This window comes from Erythrolamprus reginae, chromosome 1 (genome assembly GCF_031021105.1).
Source record: "Erythrolamprus reginae isolate rEryReg1 chromosome 1, rEryReg1.hap1, whole genome shotgun sequence".
Classification (NCBI taxonomy): Eukaryota; Metazoa; Chordata; class Lepidosauria; order Squamata; family Dipsadidae; genus Erythrolamprus; species Erythrolamprus reginae.
The window spans coordinates 191315058-191334161 of record NC_091950.1 but is presented as its reverse complement, the minus strand read 5'-3'; the positions used below and the strand labels follow the sequence as shown (position 1 = coordinate 191334161).

Below are 19104 nucleotides of genomic sequence, written 5' to 3'. Positions count from 1 at the left end.
ATTCTGGTTCACCTCAAATGTCCATTGTTATTTTAAATTCAAGACAATGCTATTATTTGAGTGGAATATTTCATCATTTTGCACATGATTGAAGCAGCCTGGCTCAATTTAAATCCTGAGCGTAAGAAAAAATGTCGTGTTATCCAGGCTTTAAAATAAAGCCTGTAAATCTCTAAGGGAGGTGTCAGATCTTCCCTATGTAGCTGGATCAAAAGTGATCAGGAATCCCAATGGGGAAATCCAGAATTGTGCTCCTGGAAGGCAATCTCAGGCATTAAATCTTGATCTTCCCCTTTTCTCGTAGGGAATTTTTTGTGTGCCTCCATGAAAAGTCTTAAAAAGTTGAGAAGTTGTACAAAACATTGTGTACTGCATTTGCAACCATATCAGTAGGTAGCATTAAAGCAAATTGTCAAAACCTGGAACTATAAGCTAGCAATGCAAGTTTCCCTCACCTGATTCAAGCAATTCCTCTCTAAAGTCAGTACATCATAATTCATAAAGTACTCCAATAGATACAACCAAATGCAAACTCTTCTCAATTAAACTACCTTTTCAAGGTAGTTAAGCTTGGATATGCATTTACATTTGGCTGATAATATTAGGAAATATTAATATACATTTTCCAGAATGGAATGAAATGGAATGGAAGAGAAGAGAATATTTGTCAAGTGTGATTGAATACACAAGGAATTTGTCTTGGTGCATATGCACTCAGTGTACATAAAAGAAAAGATATGTTCATCAAGAATCATAAAGGTACAACACTTAATGATACACCGGATCTAAATAAGCAATCAAATCATATTAGGAACCAGTCAATATAAATTGTAAGGATACAAACAACAAAGTTACAATCATACAGTGTGGGAGGAGATAGGTGATAGGAACGATGAGAAGATTAATAGTAGTGCAGACTTTGTAAATAGTTTGACAGTGTTGAAAAAATTATTTGTTTAGCAGAGTGATGGTGTTCGGGGAAAAACTGTTCTTGTGTCTAGTTGTTCTAGCGTGCAGTGCTCTATAGCAGAGGTCCCCAACCTTTTTTGCACCAGGGACCGGCTTTAAGCTAGACCAGTTTTCCTTGCCCCGGTGGGGGGGGGGGGGAGCTAGCTGTCAGCGGCGCCGTAAAAGGGGCGATCAAGAGAGGAATGGGTGAATGAATGGACGGAGGGTGGGAAGGAAGGAAGGAAGGAAAGAGGGAAGGGACAGGAACAAAAGAAGGGTGCAAAGGAAGCAAGGAAAGGTGTGAAAGGGGAGAGTAAGAGAGGAAGGAGTGAAAGAAGGGAATGAGGGAGGAAAGAAGGGAGGAAGGAAAAGGAAAGCAAGAAATGGAGGGAGGAAAGGAAGGAAAGAAAGAAAGAAAGAAAGAAAGAAAGGGGGAAGGGACAGGAACAGAGGAAGGAAGCAAGGAAACTTATGAAAGGGGAGAGTAAGGGAAGAAGGTAGGAAGGAGAAAGAAAAGAAGAAATAGAGGAAGGGAAGGTAAAAGAGAGAAAGAAAAAGAGCAAGAAAGAAAGCAAGAAAGAGAAAGAAAGAAAGGCAACTTCAAAGAAAGGCTCACTGAGCATCTCTCACTCTCTCTCTTTCTATCCCTCTTTCTTTCTTTCTCTTCCTTTCTCTCTCTCCTCTTCCTTTATCTCCTCTCTCTCTCCCTCTCTCTTTCTCTCCCCCCTCTCTCCCCCTTTCCCTCTCTCCCTCTCTTGCTATCTCTCCCCCCTCTCCCTCTCTCTTTCTCCCTCTCCCTCTCTTTCTCTCTCTCCCCCCTCTCTCTTTCTCTCTCTCTCCCCCTCTTTCTCTCTCTTCTTCTCACTTTCTCTCTCTTGTTTTCTTTCTGTCTCTTTTGCTTTCTCTCTCTCACTCTTTCTTGTTTTCTTTCTCACGCTCTTTCTCTCTCTTGTTCTCTCTCTTGCTATCTCTTTCTCTCCCCCCTTTCTCACTCTCTCTTTCTCACTTTCTCTCTATCTTGCTGTCTGTTACTCTCACTCACTCTCGTTCTCTCTCCGTTCTTCTCAGCGATGACGCGCGCACGCCCTGCCCGCCTCACCTTTGCGAGAGCACTTTCGCCCCGGGCTCTCAGCAAGGGGGTTTGCAGGAGAGGCGGGGCCGGCGAAGGTGATATTGAATGTCGGGGGAGAACGGGCGTTTGCACGCGCTCCCTATCTCCCTGCTAGCCCACTCGGAATATTCAAAATAAGAAAAGCCTTCGCCGGCAAAGGTTTTTCTTATTTTGAATATTCCGAGTGGGCTAGCAGGGAGATAGGGAGCGCGTGCAAACGCCCGTTCTCCCCCGACATTCAATATCACCTTCGCCGGCCTCCGCTGAGGAAAGCCTTTGCCGGCATTTCCTCCCAGCGTCAAGGAGGCGCAGCGGCGGGCGGAGAGAGGGAAGGGGGGGCAGCGGCGTCCCTCCTGGCCTTGGCGGGCCGCCCAACCCTCCCCACCTCCTGCAAACGCGGCGGGCGGCGGGGGGGAGAGCGAGGAGCCGGTTCCGGCGGGCGCGGGGCTTGGCTGGCTGGCGGGGGGAGCGCCGCTGGTGGTACGGAAAGGCCGAGGGGGCCCTGGCGCCGCGGACCGGCTGAAAAGCCCCAACGGCCCGGTCCCGGTCCGCGGACCGGCGGTTGGGGACCTCTGCTCTATAGCACTGTTTTGAGGGTAGGAGTTGAAACAGTTTGTGTCCAGAATGTGAGGTGTCTGTAAGGTCCTTAATGGAAGGCAGTTTGGTAGCAATTGCTTTTTCTGCAGTTCTAATTATCCTCTGAAGTCTGTGTTTGCCTTGTTGGGTTGCAGAACCGAACCAGACAGTTATAGAGGTGCAGATGATAGACTCAATGATTCCTCTGTGGAACTGTATCAGCAGCTTCTTGGGCAGTTTGAGCTTCCTGAGTTGGTGCAGAAATAACATTCTTTGTCGTGCTTTTTTGATGACATTTTCAATGTTAGGTATCCATTTTAGATCTTGCGCTGTGGTAGAACCTAGAAATTTGAAGGTCTCTTTTGTTGATACTGTGTTGTCTAGTATTGTATAAGGTGGAAGTATGGGTGGGTTTCTCCTAGTCTATCACCATTTCAACTGTTTTGAGTGTGTTCAGTTCCAGATTGTTCCAGTCGAACCACAAGGTTAGTTGTTCAACCTCCCATCTTTATGTGGATTCATTATTGTCTCGAATGAGATCAATCACTGTCATATCAGCTGTGAACTTCAGTAGTTTAACAGATGGATCGTTAGAGATGCAGTCATTAGTATATAGAGAGAAGTGGCGAGAGCACACAGCCTTGGAGGGTCCCTGTGCTAATTCTACAGGAATCTGATGTGATTCTGCTTAGCTTCACCAGCTTCTTAGGAAGCTTATGTTCCACTTAGAAGTGTGTTCAGGTACTGCTAGCTGGTTCAGCTTAGTTAGAAGAGTGTCTGGAATGATGGTATTGAATGCTGAACTAAAGTCTACAAAGGAGACCCTTGCGTAGGTCTTTAAAGATTCAAGATGATGTAGTGATGTAGTGCAGAGCCATATTAACAGCATCTTCTGTTGATCTGTTTGCTCGGCATGCAAATGGATCCATGATGGTTTTCAAGTGGGGCACCACTAGCCTTTCAAAGGTTTTCATAACTACAGGGGGGTGGAACCAACCCTGGGACGGGATGGTCGCTTCCCACGGAGGCACTGCGGGAAGCACCCAACCATAGCTGATTGGAGACACTAATTAGGATCAGAGCTGCTCAGGTGAGCAGTGAAGAAGGGAAGGACATTATGGTGAGCCGTAGGGGGTTGTCATAGACCCCCAAGGCAGTCACAGCCCAGCTTCCCAGCCATCAGCTGTTTTCAGAGGTATTGACATGGATGAGAAGGGATTTTTTAAAGAAATCAAAGACTTTTGACATTGGAAGGACATGATTTGCAGATAGGCTGGCATGCATTTATATGGTACGGGAAAAACAAAATACAGTTATTTCCAGAGATATTATATTAGGAATTCATTATGTTTAGTATGGGAAAAAAATAAAAGGGAAATGCTATATGAGCATACCTAGTTGGATATCAATAATAGAAGTATTAACTCTTTCAAACACGGTGAATTGGCAGAATATACCACGATGTAAGGACATTTTGACAGGCGAAGGGAAGTTGAAATCGATTCAACAATTAAGGGAACAAGGAATTATAATGGACTGGTTTATGTGACTACAAAATCTACACGATATGAAAAAGATAGTAAGGCAGAGAATATGTTGCAAAAGACTGAATTAGATGAAATATTAATAGGTGTAGATGAAAATTTGATCAAGAAACTATATAATTACCTACTACATGTCAAGTTAAAATTTGAACAAGTAAAATATACTATGGTTAAATGGGCACAAAACGTTGGGTACATAATAGAATTGGATAAATGGAAACAACTTTGGGAAAGGAATTATAAACTGATTATGGCAACAGCCTACAAATAAAATCTATATAAAACATTTTACAGATGGCACATGTCACCAGAAAGAATGTTTAAGGACAAGACTATGAAATGTTGGAAATGCCAGCAAATACTAGGATCTTGTTATCATATGTGGTGGACTTGTGCAGAAGCAAAAATATTTTTGACTCGAATACAGACATGGATTGAAAAAATGTTAAAACAAAAGTTAGAATTAAAAGCAGAGGTCTTTTTGTTAGGCATTTTGCCAAATAACTTTGGCAAAGAAGATATTGTATATATTTAATTGTACAAGTGATAACAGTAGCAAGAATTGCATTCGCACAAAAATGAAAGGATCTAAGATCCCATTTGAAGAAGATATACTTTAAAAAATGGATTGCGCCGAGATGAACAAAATAACAATGAATCTTAAAAATAGAGAAGAATCTGAATCTTACAATGTTTGGATGAAGTTTTATAATTGGGTAGAAAATGACTATAGTTAGAAATTGAAGTAAAGTGAGCACAAAATTAAAAGACTAGGAATAAAGAAATTATGTAACCCAGATGACAAAACTAGAATGTAAGGAAATGATAACATTAGCTTTAAACTGTATATCAACAATTAAAGCATAATGGCTATAAATATTATAAAAATATTATAAAAGTGAAGATACAGCAAAAACATAATTATTTAGTAATATACTATCATTCTGTGTAATATAAGATTTATTAGAACTGAAATCACTCAAGGGAAGGCTTAGAAGGGAGAGAGGGGAAGTAGTTGGAGAAAGGAAGAGGTGGGGTGGAGAGAGGAAGGGAGGGAGGAAGGAGAGAAGGGAAGAAAGGTAGATGGGGGAGATGGAGAGAGTTGGGGGGAGGATGAGAAAGGGAAGCATGAACACAGACTGATAACCTATTAATATGATAGAAGTGCTGATATGAAAATAAAAAAGATCAGATAGAATTACGTGAATATATATGCTATTGATATTATGTTTTCAAGGTATACGAATTGATATATGTATGAATATGGATTTTAAAATTTAAAAAATCATTTAAAAACAATTACAGATGTTAGAGCAACTGATCTGTTCCTTGATGGTGGGCTTCTTTGGCACTGGGATGATAGTAGGGCGTTTGAAGGGAGAAGTAGCATAGCACATCTCTAGCAATTTATTAAAGATTCAGGTGAAGATGGGGGCCAACTGGTCAGCATAGCCTTTTAAGCAAGAAGGAGCTATCTTGTCTGGGCCAGGAGCTTTTCCTGGCTTTTGTCTGTGAAATAGGTCTTGTACTTCATTTTTTGTGATCATTAGGGGTTGTGACCCCAATGGTATAGGGTCAGTTACAGGAGGCTCGGTTGTTATTGGCGTGTCTGAGATGGGAGTTGTAGAGTTGGGTGGCTAAAGTTTCCTTTCAAACCTGCAATAAAACACGTTCAGATCATCCTCCAATTGTTTATTACCTTCAGTCTGGGAAGGTGGTTTGCCATAACCAGTGATATTTTAAAGTGTTCTTCACATGTTTGCTGGTTCATTTGTTGAGAACTGATTCCTTAGCTTTTCAGAGTAGCTTCCTTTTGATGCTCTGATCTCCCTTGTTAATACATTTCTGGCCTGATTGTACATATATTTCCTGTTTAATCGAAATGCTTTATTTGGCCAAGTGTGATTAGACACACAACCAAACTTACCTTAATCAGGGGTGGAAAATGAAACATATTGAAGAAATCCTGGCATAGCTTCTCAATGGCAGTCTAAGAAGGAAAGAACATAGAAAGTTAAACACAGGATATGGCTGCAAACAATTCTTCACGTAGAGATCTCATAAAATATTCAACTTTTTTTAGGTGGAGGGCAACAAAGCACTTTCTGGACAGTCTTTTCCTGGACCACCATTTTATTCTTTCTGCTGCTCAGGAATCTTACTTGCTGTTGTTGGAGGTGATCAGCTTTAAGTGGTGGGTGACGTTTTGCGATGGTGACTGAAACGTAGACTAGCTATCAGAGCCAAGCATCAAAACCTGGTTGGGTTTTATCAAGGTGCAAATATCTTAGAAATGGCCAAACTGGATCAGAGTGGTACTGATCTGAGTGAAAGCAGTTTTACAGGTAGATTATAAAATGGTAAATCTCCTGGTTACATAAGATGGATGATGCTGAAAACAGGCATTATCTATCAACCTTCCTAATGTTGCGACCCTTTAATATAGTTCCTCATGTTGTGATGACCCCCCAACCAAATTATTAGGAAATTCAGGGGTGGTTTCTAACTTACTTCACTGCCAGTTCACTTCTTCCTGCGCTGCATGGCTGTGCCTCATGGGCATGCGTGCACTTTGCACATGTGTGCATACGCAGTGCCTATTTTTTTTAAGTGCAAAAAAAATTGCCGAAAAGAAGATAGTGACACATGTGCAGTGCTTCAAATACAGCTTCTGCACATGTCTAGAAGTTCCCATGGTAGAAATATATATATTTATATATTTCTGGGTTGGGCCTAAAGGCAAAAAGGAGCTGTGACGTTCCTTCAATATACCAGGGTGATCCAACAGAAAAAACATATAGCCCCTCCCTAGTACAAAGCTGAAGGGGTCAGATCTGGTGGCCTAGAGGTTAATTCTCTGCCTTACAAGGCAGAAGCCCCAGGATCAAATTCCAGTAAGGGTATGGCTAGCTGATTGAGGCCAGAGCAAGGCCAAAATAGCGCTATCCTAGTCTTCCTTAATTTTAAATATTCAGCAAAAATATGTGTTTCAACACGGGAAGTTTCAACACAGCATGCAGCTACTGAGCCATCAAGCGACATCCACCCACCAGTATTTATAGAGGGAAGGCAGCTCAGACCTCGCTGTGTCGCCCTAGAACAAGGACAGAAGCACGAGCCTGAAGATGACGAGTGAGACCTCGTCGAAACGTTGCCAGAAATTTCTGAATTCTACAAGGGGAGAAACCCAAATATGCCAAGACCGTCATACCTGTACCCATGAAAATCTATGAATATATATATATGTGTGTGTGTGTGTGTGTGTGTGTGTGTCACATGTTGTTTTTTGCTGAATTTGAAAATTAAGGGAGACTATATATATTGCAGTAGTCTATTTGCATGTAGGTGGATCCACCTGGAGAGAGATAGAGGAGTAGTCTCTTGGTTCCTAAGACCATCAGAAATATGTTTTCTGATGGTCTTAAGCGACCCCTGTGAAAGGGTCAATTTCCCATTCTCCCTCATCCTCACTACCTATTCATGAAGTCTATGCTCAGCACATCAATGCTCACAACTAGAAGTTTGTGACGACAAGTTGCTTATGTGTTGTGCAAAACAATACAAGAAAATACATGCTTGAAATCTCAGCATCTCATGAAATATTTTTGTATGTAATCATTTTTATTTTTATTTTAATAAATCTGGAATATATTTGTTGTAGATTGTCAGCATTAGACTTTTAATACTAGAAACAAACAAGTTCTTTTTCATAGCTTGATGATCACCCCAACTTTGCAGTTTAAGTACCTTCAAATGAATGATGTGTCCTTTAGAAACAATTCCCATGTCCTTCAAATCATCTTCTTCCAGAAGAAGTAAACGTTTTCCAGTGATGTGATGCTCTTTAAACAAGCTGGCATACATACTCATATCGCCAGATGTATCACCTTAAGATCATAAGACATTGTTCAGAAATCTGGACATAGAAAGATCAAGTTTTGTGAGCTGCATTTCTCTTTCAAGGGGCTTTGGGTTGTACTAGCACTGATTATATTATCCAATTTGGTTAAAGAAAACAATCTTCAAGGAAACAACCAAGCTCAGAGAGCAACATGAAACACATACACACACACCTCATTTCAACCCTGATCTACAAATATTCTCCTTTTTTAACTTAGGGTCTTGCTGTAGCCTAAAAAAGACTCCATTCTTTGTGACCAAGTGATTTATATTTCCAACAGGAGAACAGCAAGAGGCAACCCTTGTTAGGTAACAGCCATAAGTAAAGTCAGTAAAATGAGGACCCAAATTGTTGGGGCAATATGCTGAGCCTGCAAACCTGTAGACTCTGAAGCAGCATATATATATGTGTAAAATGTTATTCTTGTTTTAATTTGGTGCCCGTGCTTTGCCAACCTGCTGCTACAACAAAATCCCACTAAATGAACAATGTTTTCCTTCCTGATTTTGGAAAGCGGAAGCCATTTTACACACAAATTTCATTGGACCCTTTGCTTCTCTAAAAGTTAACATTGAAAATATTAACAGAAACTTTTATTGGCTTCCTCTATTACATGCTGTCAACTCAGGGAGGATGTAAATTGAGTAATATCTATCAGAGAAAGGTTTCTTAGTATTCTTACATTCTTTTCACTTTACTGAGAAAGTTAGCTAAGTTCCTTTGAATCTTAAGACAACTTAAGGCAACTCAAAGAGTTTTTATATGCTTTTCCTAGTTGTATTAGAGCTTTTAACCTTGCTTAGTCTATCGCCACAATACATTTATTCATTCAGCTTTTGTGAGCTAGACATATGTAGAGTCTTACCTTTTCTAACGAGCTGTTGCATCCAAAAATACTGTGAAGAAAGGACATTGATTTTATGATCTGAGGCATGAAAAGCTTTGTATGGAACATCTAATCAGAAAACATGTTGAGAGGGAAAAAACGTGGTTCTGAAAGCTGTTTAAATGAATAGGGATTGTGTAAAAAAAAACACAATAACATACTTTAATCTTACATCTGACATTAAATTTTGCAACCAGGGCCAAATCCAGCTCCTCTCATCGGTTGCCAATTCAAAGGAAGATGTAGACTAAAGTAGAAAGATGAATTGGCAATCTAACATGAGAGATGGATCAGATCTTGCCCTTGAGTCCACATTCTGTCTCCGAAATGATCCTTGAGTAAAGGTTGGCCAGAACACAGTAAGACAACCACTGCTTACACTCTCCATAGAATATCTCCATTTTAATATGCTTGAGGTTTGCAGCCCTCATTGTCATTTATTTAATTAAAAAAATCAAGAACATTTCTAGGACTTATAATGTAAGGAAGAAACGACCAAACATATATTTCTTCTTTGAAACACATACGTACATTGTTTTGCACAATCATTTGTAATTTAAGAGTAATGATTCCTGTGCAAAGATGTTTATGAAGCATATGCTTAAAACTGCATTGAGATGTTAATGGTAGGCCTGAGGACAAAACAGTCCCAGCATGTAGCACCATAAATATAAGAAAAACTAAAATGCTAATTTCTAAATTATTACTGATGCACATATTACTGAGATCCTTAGTTGTCTTGCAAAGTTATTTTAGATGAATGCAATTTGCTGTATATGAGGCTGATTTAGAAGCATCAGCCAACACCAAATGCTGCAGACTGTATGCTGATGGGGTAGAACCACTTTACTAGAGTAACACCATTTCTAATAGAGTTGCAGTGGCTGCCTGTAGTCTTCCAGATCTAACCCAAGGTGTTGGTTATGGCCTATTTGATGGCTTGGACCTTTGTTAACTTCAGGAGTATCTGGTCTAGCTAAACTCTTCCCATCTACTGTATTGGGAGCCGCTCCGAGTCCTCGGAGAGGGGCGGCATAGAAATCTAATAAATAAATAATAAATAAATAAATTCCAAGTGGGAGCCCAGCATGCAGATCACACCCCCCCCCCCCATTCAGAATATGACATGGACATGACAGGTCTCCTTGATTGTAGCTCCATCAGTCTGGAATACCCCTGTCCCTAAGTTCAAGCTGACTCCTTCCAATTTTCATTATGGGAATATATTACAGCTATGCCATTACAAAGAATTTTGATACAGGACATGTCACCTACCCTGAAGGGATCCAATTGTCCAGAGTTGAAACGATATTTATCATTTTAATTTGTACTTTGCAGGGGCTTTTGTGGTGCTCTCCGCACTTGGTTATTTTATTGCAAATGTTTCATTCCCAAACTAGGTAACATCATTAGTGCTAACAGAAGATGGGATTTGTTCTTATTTTATATACCAGTGGCTTGCCCTGTCAATGTTGGTGGGAGTGGTCTTGATGTTTCCTTTATTGGGTTATTTAGTATTAGCTTGTTTGTCTGAGTTCGTAACAGCTGACAGTAAACAAACAATCAAAGACCAATCCCTTCTAGCCCTGACGTTGTTACCTAGCTTGGTAATGAAACATCTGCAAAAACACAACCAAGCTCAGAGAGCACATAGAACACCACACTTCAACCCTGAGCTACAAATATTCTATCAGAATTTGTACTTTATTCTACAGATTGTAAGCCACCTAAAGTCTATAACCAACCACATAGATGGCATATAGAAAACACTTTTTCTGGGCCACTTTCTTTTCTTCTAAATCTCTCTTTACATTGTTTTCTCCTTGCCAGTACAGTGGTACCTCGACATACGAGTTTAATTTGTTCCAGACCCGAGCTTCTAAGTTGATCAACTCGCATCTCGAACGAATGCCTTTAGACTTTGTTTTTCACGCCGAGATAACCAGAAGCAAGGAGATTCTTGCGCCACCTAGCGGAAGCTCGGCTCGTATCCAGAATTTGAGCTCGGGTGTCGAACAGAAATTTCGCTCGCGTCGCGGCTCGTAACGTGGAATATTTGCATGTGGAGCAGCTCGTATCTAGAGGTACTATTGTGCTCTGAACTTCCATGTAACTAGTAGACTTGTGAACATCATTGTAAACATTTAAAGTAAATTAAACTGCAGGAAAGAAGGTGCCACCAATGTTGCACACAACAGAAGTGAAGTTTTAGCACAAGGATGGGGAGACTGTGGTTAGACTGCAACTCCTGTTACGCATAGCCAACATTCTTGATAAGAAATAAACAGAGTTGTAGTGAATCGGTATTAGGGAGTCACATATTTCCCACCATGGCTTAGGCCTTAGGCCTGCTTAACTAATGATGTCTTAGCTAAAATGAAAAAAATATTGATTTAATTAATGAAGGCTGCTTACCACGTCTTCTTCAGTCCATGCACCGATATCAAATGATGGCAGCAACTGTGTAAGAAATATGCATTTAAAAGTGCAGTTTCTTTTTCCCCCTTTTTTGGTCTCTATTTCTTCATATTCTTTTAGTAATGGTTTTTATTTAGCAGGTTCTTTGCAAATTTTGAAGATTGAACTGATATGTTACCGATAAAAAGATGACACGTACCCTTTTCTGAAACAAAACCCTTCCCCATTCAGCCAAGTGATTAATATTCTAACTCATTTTGGGTGACTTATGATATTAACAAGTCCACAGCTTTGTTTGTTTTATTTTTTTTACCTTTATTTGCCAGATCAGAACTTTAATGGATGCCACGTTGTGTGTATAAGAACCTCAAAGTGGAATCAACCAAATTATCTTAAGTTAGCTTTTAATTAATGTGTCAAGTTCTAATTTGAACTTTAAACTTAAGACAAATTTTAATTTAGGTTTGCAAACTTAGTATTGAGGAGGCTGTTTGAGATTTGCTTTTCAATTTTGTGTGAGTTATGTAAATTGTAATGAATGGTTAGTTGATTGCCTGTTAAATATCCTGCAATGATGGAGAATGTCATTCAAAGGAAATGAACACTTAAGACTCGGTTCTGAAAACTACTGCACACTAGAGATATGGTAGAGAACAGAAAGAAAGTGTAACAGAAAGAAAGTGTAATTTATTTTTATTTATTAAAGGTCTACACTGCCCATCTCACCTAAGTTTAAGTCCATGCAGTTTACAACAGATTGTTAAATAAGCTGAGATTCAATCAATAGGGGAAATGAAGTAAGATCACCAGTAACTGAGTAAGATTGTGGGGAAAAAAAGTTGGCTTTTACTGATTTTACTGGTTGCCTGGTTGTGAACTCATCCATGGTAAAATGCAATACAGGTAGTCCCCAACAACAGTTCATTTAGTGACTACTGAAAGTTACAACAGCACTTATGTTGCGCTCAGTTGTGGTTGAAAATTGAGGAATACCTGTATTAGTGCCAAACCTTTATAGTTTAGTGTGGTATTCAAATTTGCCCAGACTTCTGTATTCCAGAGTGAATTCATTTGATAGGGTGTAGGAGAAATAGTCTGCAGAATTACAGAAACAAACTCGAGAAGGGATGAACTAAACTGAAATTAGTCAGTTAATATTTAATATATTCAACAGAAATATATGGTGAAGAAGAGCAGGAAGCCATGGGATAGCAATCCAACAGATTATTCTGAAAGAAACCATGAATTACTCCTGTTTATTAGCTTGAATAAAATGGACGTATTAACATAGTGATTTCTTCATTGTTAATTGATTTGGCATTTAAAAGTATAATGAGTAAGGTATACAAAGATTTAAAAATTGGGGGAAAGGTCCAAAATTATCCAAATCATTTTCATAGAATCAAGTGGTGACTTAAACAGCTCCAATATCTTAAGCACCACATCATATGGCCTGTATATCATGGAAAAGTCATTGGAGAATATATCTACCATACATTTGTAAGTTCCAAGTTGAAGTTTAAACTTCCTTAAGATTTCTAGAAGACCTTGCCTGCAAATTCTCTTCACTCAAAACAATCACTTTAAAAAGGAGGTGGGGTCCTAAACCTTTCTTTAGGCTGACATAGCCTCTATATCAGGGGTCACCAGTCTTGGTAACTTTAAGCCTGGAGGACTTCAACTCTCAGAATTCCCCAGCCAGCTTTCCTGGAAATTCTGGGAGTTGAAGTCTGCCAACCTTAAAGTTGACAAGGTTGGAGATCTCTGCTCTACATTATAGCCTTCTTCAACCATTCCTGTATGTAAAAACAATCTATAACATGTTTAGAAGATGTGCTGTCTTTCAGTCTGAAATGTAGCAGCAGTTGCCAATAACAAATAGTAGGACCAATCATGATTCATATGCCTTTAGTTGATTGATTAGTGACTAGGTGTGCAATGTAGAGTGGTTACAAAAATACATTGCTCAGCCTATATATTCCTTACAAATTCAATGTTGTTACTTCAGAGTACTCAGGGATAAGATATCTATTGCCCTCTACATGTTGCAGAGCTATAATTCCTGGCATCTTTCACTATTGGCTATACTAGATGATATTGTTGAGAATTATTTTCAATATAGGGTATATATAAGATCATAATTGGGACTGGAATTTTAATCAAAATTGTTGTGGTCATAAGTCAAGGAAGGAACCATACAAACAGACTTGACTTCACGTCCATTTTTACAACAGTCAGTTGTAAAGCAAATCATGTGGTTGTTAAGCAAGTCACATAGTAATTAAGTGAAGTTCATTGTAACACTGAATGGTTATAAATGAATTGCCCATATAACCATAGTATCTCCCCATGATGAATTTACATTGCTCAAAAAAGTAAAGGGAACACTCCAAGAACATATCCTAGATCTGAATGAATGAAATATTCTCATTGAATACTTTGTTCTGTACAAAGATGAATGTGCACAACAGCATGTGAAATTGATTGTCAATCAGTGTTGCTTCCTAAGTGGACAGTTTGATTTCACAGAAGTTTGATTTACTTGGAGTTATATTGTGTTGTTTAAGTGTTCCCTTTATTTTTTTTGAACAGTATATATTGTTTCAGTTTTTTCAGCTTTTTGTGCCATGCATATGTCAGTACAGGTATATATTTATTGGAATTGTTTCTAAACTGTTTTAATGTAGGAATGACTATGACATCCTTTTTATGCATGAATTAACACTGAAGGAAAATAACTGTAATAAAGGACATTTGTGATGCATTTGGTGACATAACTCAGATTAAAAGTTGGTGCAGATATATCATTATGTACCCCATGTAAACATCATGTTTTTAATCAGGGCCACAAGCTTTTTTGTATAATTTTTTTTAGTGTCATCACGTTTATTGTAAAGTCAAAAAATGGAAACAAAGAGAAGCAAAGAAAAACAGTTCACAGCAAATTAGGATTTATGACACCAAATTGTAAAAAAAAAAAAAGCTAATTACATTTTGGTGTCCTGTGAATAATTAAAAATGCAAACCATTAAATGAATGAAGCAAGACATCACATAATTAAATAATATAATGAAAAAAGTAAATACTATAACAAAAATGTCTCGCCATGCAGAAGTAGAACATTTCACATTCCATACAAATTTTATATTCTGTTCACACACTGTATAGTAGTTTGGGCACAGAGTTAGCACAGCACAGCAGAAAATAAGTCTCAGCTTTTCTAAACATGGTTGAAATACTTTCCATTTACATTTTCATAAAAATTTGGAATACAAATAACATTATCTCCTTATTAATCAATATAAAACATTTCAAAAGTGTAAAAAGCAAAACAACAACAATACCCCTCCCCAAATGGTAACATTCTTGATCATATTTCGACAGAGGCTTTACAAATTTCTGAAATAGCGTGAAAATGTTTATGTTAATTTGCCTCTGTATTGCTTCTGGAATTATCCTGTACCTATCAAGTAAGCTTTAGGCAAGCTTTTCAATAAGAATAGATTGGATTCAAGTTTTGAAAAGAAAATTAAGATGTTTTTTTTTTACTTATTTCTAAAAATAGAGCAGATATTTAGGAGTGGAAGCCGTTACTGCTTCTCATGCTATTTTATTAAAACAAAAAAATGGGAAAGATGAAATGATTTCAGCGGAATTACCAAACCAACAGATTTATTAAACTGTACAGAAGATATTGTGATGCTAAAATAGTAAATTTCACTGTCCCTTTTAATCCATTATTCCTCTGATCTGTCACAACTTAGTACACTAGGGGAGAACATCTTTATAACCTTAGGTTATCAATGGATATTACACAAGGCGACAAAGACACTGTATTCTATTACTAATTTATATGACACCACTGATCTTTTCTTTCAGGGGAAAAAAAATCTTATGAAAGAGGGGAGAAATAGAATAGCTCCGAAGAGATTTCTGAATACATTATGCTAAAGTAGATAATAGTCTACTTCAGTGGTCCTCAACCTTTTCTTCATCACGGACTCCTTATAAAAACCTTTTGTGGCCAAGGACTTAACTCAAGATTTAAATAATAACTTTTCTTCAAGCGTTCACATATCCTCTCTGATGACACTGTGCCGCCCCCCAGGGACTATAGGTTGAGAGCTACTGGTCTACCTGGATTCATCCTTGGTCTTCTGCAAAATCCATATTTTGATTCCGTGGAAAGGAGGAGAACACGGGACCAAGTGGCAACTTTCCATGTGAGATAGACTCTTCTCTTCAGTAGATTGCCTTTACTATATGTACTCAGTACTCATATTAGGTTCATATTTCTCTTAGAATGTATCTATGGAACTTCTATATGACACAATTTCCATACATTTCCTCTCCAGATGCATTATGGCTTTAGCTTCCAAAATTCACATTGGCTATATAGTATGATTTCAAATGCAATAGGCTTTTAATAGTTGTTCAAAACTTACTAAGTTCTGTTTAACTATTTTAAAGCGTAACTGCCATGCTTTCTCATAAAACAATAAACTATTATACTGTATACACAAGATTAGGACTTTCACTGTTATCAAAATAATACCGCTTGTATACTCAAACTTAGAAATGTTAAGATCTGATTGCAATATGCAGTAGCACAAATGCATTCTGTAACACAGCATCCAAAATAAAGTTTTAGTAATGTCCTAATAGTTAATCCAGAATACTCAGTACTACAGTAAAACTTGGGAAGTTAAATGTGTGAAGGAGCTACTTTCAAAGCCTGTTTCTATAAGCAATCCGTATTTTCCAAATATCTGTGTGTTTGTAGCCCAATGCACATAGAAAACTATCAATCAAGATAATTTACAAGGCAAAATTGTTCACTAAAAAGTAAGCTTCATGAAATTAACTTTACCATCAGTTATATTCTTAAAGGATTGCAATTTAAGACTATAATAGGAATATACCAGAGGCTATAGAATTAATCAAACTATCAATTTTTTAGGATATAATGATTTGAATTTGATATGCCTTCCAAATCACTGTAGAAACTTTTTTGCAGCTTTTCTTCTGTCTGAGAACTCCACCTTAGAAAGCAAACTAGACAAGGAGTGTGTTGGAAGGGTTTGAGAATCAACACAATGGATTCCCTTTCAATTATTTCAGGATGCTAAAACATGTAAAATAAAAAGAAGTAACTCCAGGGAAGAAGAAAAAAAGTGTGCAAGAAGAAACTCTTTTATCATTTTATAGATTCCTAAATTCTTAAAAAATGAACATTCTTAGAAACATTCAATCAAAAGTTTTGTTTAAATTAACTAAAGCACTCAGCTACATGTTCTAGCCCTAACCAGGATCCTAGGTTGTTTCTATAAAATTATGTTTGAAATATAATCATACTTTGAGGAAATCTGAATTTTATGTTTGCTTTGACACAAGAAGATTGTGGATTTAACTATCACTACATTGTGTTCCTCATTTTTACTCAGATTTTTATCAACAGGAAAGAGACAGAAATGAGAATAAATAAGCAACAGTGTGGGAAATATATATTTATCACACAAGAGCAATCCAGGTATTCAAGATTAAATTTTTTGAAAACTTATTTTACAATAATGCTAAGGATATTTACTTGTAGGCCAGGAAATCTCTATTAGAATCGGTAAAAGCAATTCCATTCTCTCTCTTTGCCCAAATAGATGAGCTGTACTGCCAGATAAAATGAACATTTGAAAATGCAGTATTTGTTTCCTATAAATCTTAATACTGTATATATACAGACACATTTGTGCATGCCTTCTAATTAGTGTTGATTCCTGGTAATCCTCTGGACAAGTCCCTGCAGTTTACTTAGCAAGGTTTTTCAGAAGTGATTTGCCATTGCATCCTTCCTAGGGCTGAGGGAAAGTGACTGGCTCAAGGTTACTCAAGCTGTTTTGTGGCCAAGATGTGACTAGAACTCATAATCTTCTAGTTTCTAGCCTGATGTCTTAACCACTATACCAAACTGACTCTAGATACAGCTTACGGGTATATGTATGAATCTTTGGAATTACAGTGTTCCCTCGATTTTCGCGGGTTCGAACTTCGCGAAAAGTCTATACCACGGTTTTTCAAAAATATTAATTTAAAAATACTTTGCGGTTTCCCCCACTATACCACGGTTTTTCCGGCCCGATGACATCATATGTCATCGCCAAACTTTCGTCCATCTTTAATAAAAAAAATAAACATGGTAAGTAATCTAAATGGTTGCTCAGGGAATGGGAAATTGTAATTTAGGGGTTTAAAGTGTTAAGGGAAGGCTTGTGATACTGTTCATAGCCAAAAATAGTGTATTTACTTCCACATCTCTACTTCGCGGAAATTCGACTTTCGCAGGCGGTCTCGGAACGCATCCCCCACGAAAATTGAGGGAACACGGTACAGCTATAAAACATGCAAGGAAACCCCCAATGGAATTATAATTTTATCTGTAAACCTGCTCAAGAGACCTACAGAAGGAAGGAACAATGATAGATGTATACTTAAAACTCCAGCAGTTTCAGCATTAATATAGTGTCAAGCCATAATGATGTCAACAATAGGTCAACATAAAAAAAATTAAATAAACAACCAACCCAAAATTGTTTAAATTAATTTTAAATCTGAAAGGAAAAAAAATGAAACCACATAGAGGGTATAAACATAAGGAACACGATTTCTCACAAATAAGAAAACAAAATGGTTTTGTGCAACAAAACGGTGCTCTGTTCTTAATCAGAAACGAAAAACATAGGATATTTTTTTCTCAATGTCCTTCTTTCTCTCCCTTTTGTAACAGATGCCAGACTAGAGTTCTTACAGCTTTCCTTTACCGCTAATCACTGTCATCCTCAAAATCGATCTCCTCATCGGTATCATCATCCTCATCATCCTCATCAGATAAGTCGAATTCAGGGAACCCCAGCGCCAGGTTGACCTTCTTCCCTTTTCTCATAGAGGTGGTTTTGGAAGAATTCTTTTTGGCTTGCATATTGATCTGCATTCCAGAATGCAGGGTGGATCCTGCTTCCTTCATAGAGAAGACATCCCCAAAACCTTGCATCATCAAGGCCTTCAGACTCTGGTTCATGCCAGCTACCTCCCCATTACTCGCGGAGGTAATCTGACATGACATCTCTGCACTGTTTGATTCCTCTGTTTTAGATTCAAAGTAAGATGCCTCAGACATTCTGGCAGCAAAAGGGAAGCAAAACTAATGAAAAAAGGAAAGGAAGGACAGAGGGGGAGGGGGAAAGGAAAATTAGAAACCAATTAAAATCCCAGCAAAAGACACCACCAGATTAGTTAGCAGTAAACAGAAAGTAAAATGATTAGTGAATTTCAATACAAAATGCCAAGTCAGCATTTATTTCTTTTAAAGGCTTGGTTATTGTAACTCCATAAAAATATCAGAAACCTAAGGCATATACTGTACTGTATATATATCAGGCATCGCAAGATATAACTTTTGTGTATCATTAGAAGACTGGGGTTTTTGTTTCTTTTTGGTAGTACAATCTAGTCTGAGAAATTTAACAAAGCAAAAGGAAAAAAATAATCAAAACATATTTTGTTTTCAAAATTAATTTGTTTGTGTGTGTGTGTGTGTGTGTGTGTGTGTGTGTGTGTGTGTGTGTGTGTTTTATGTCTGCTTTATGTGTCCATTTTTAAATTAGAATCAAAAGCCACCACTGGTTGACAATTGAATTAATTCTGGAGAAATAAATAAAATTCTGACTTG

The 19104-nt window shown here is 38.0% G+C and overlaps 1 protein-coding gene across 2 annotated transcripts in view; it reads right to left on the bottom strand.

Moving 5' to 3' along the window:
• The window catches only part of MAP3K20 (mitogen-activated protein kinase kinase kinase 20), a 128829-nt gene that overhangs the window by 35000 nt on the left and 74725 nt on the right, over nucleotides 1-19104 (bottom strand). The window contains exons 12-15 of one of the 2 annotated variants that reach the window (XM_070731768.1): nucleotides 11382-11426; nucleotides 8946-8976; nucleotides 7927-8066; nucleotides 6107-6169 (exon numbers count right to left, since the gene is read on the bottom strand). In XM_070731768.1, the coding sequence (XP_070587869.1) occupies nucleotides 6107-6169; nucleotides 7927-8066; nucleotides 8946-8976; nucleotides 11382-11426 (279 nt within the window). Of the gene's footprint in view, nucleotides 1-6106; nucleotides 6170-7926; nucleotides 8067-8945; nucleotides 8977-11381; nucleotides 11427-14249; nucleotides 18577-19104 lie in introns of those variants that run through there. The other variant, XM_070731769.1, reaches the window with a different exon arrangement.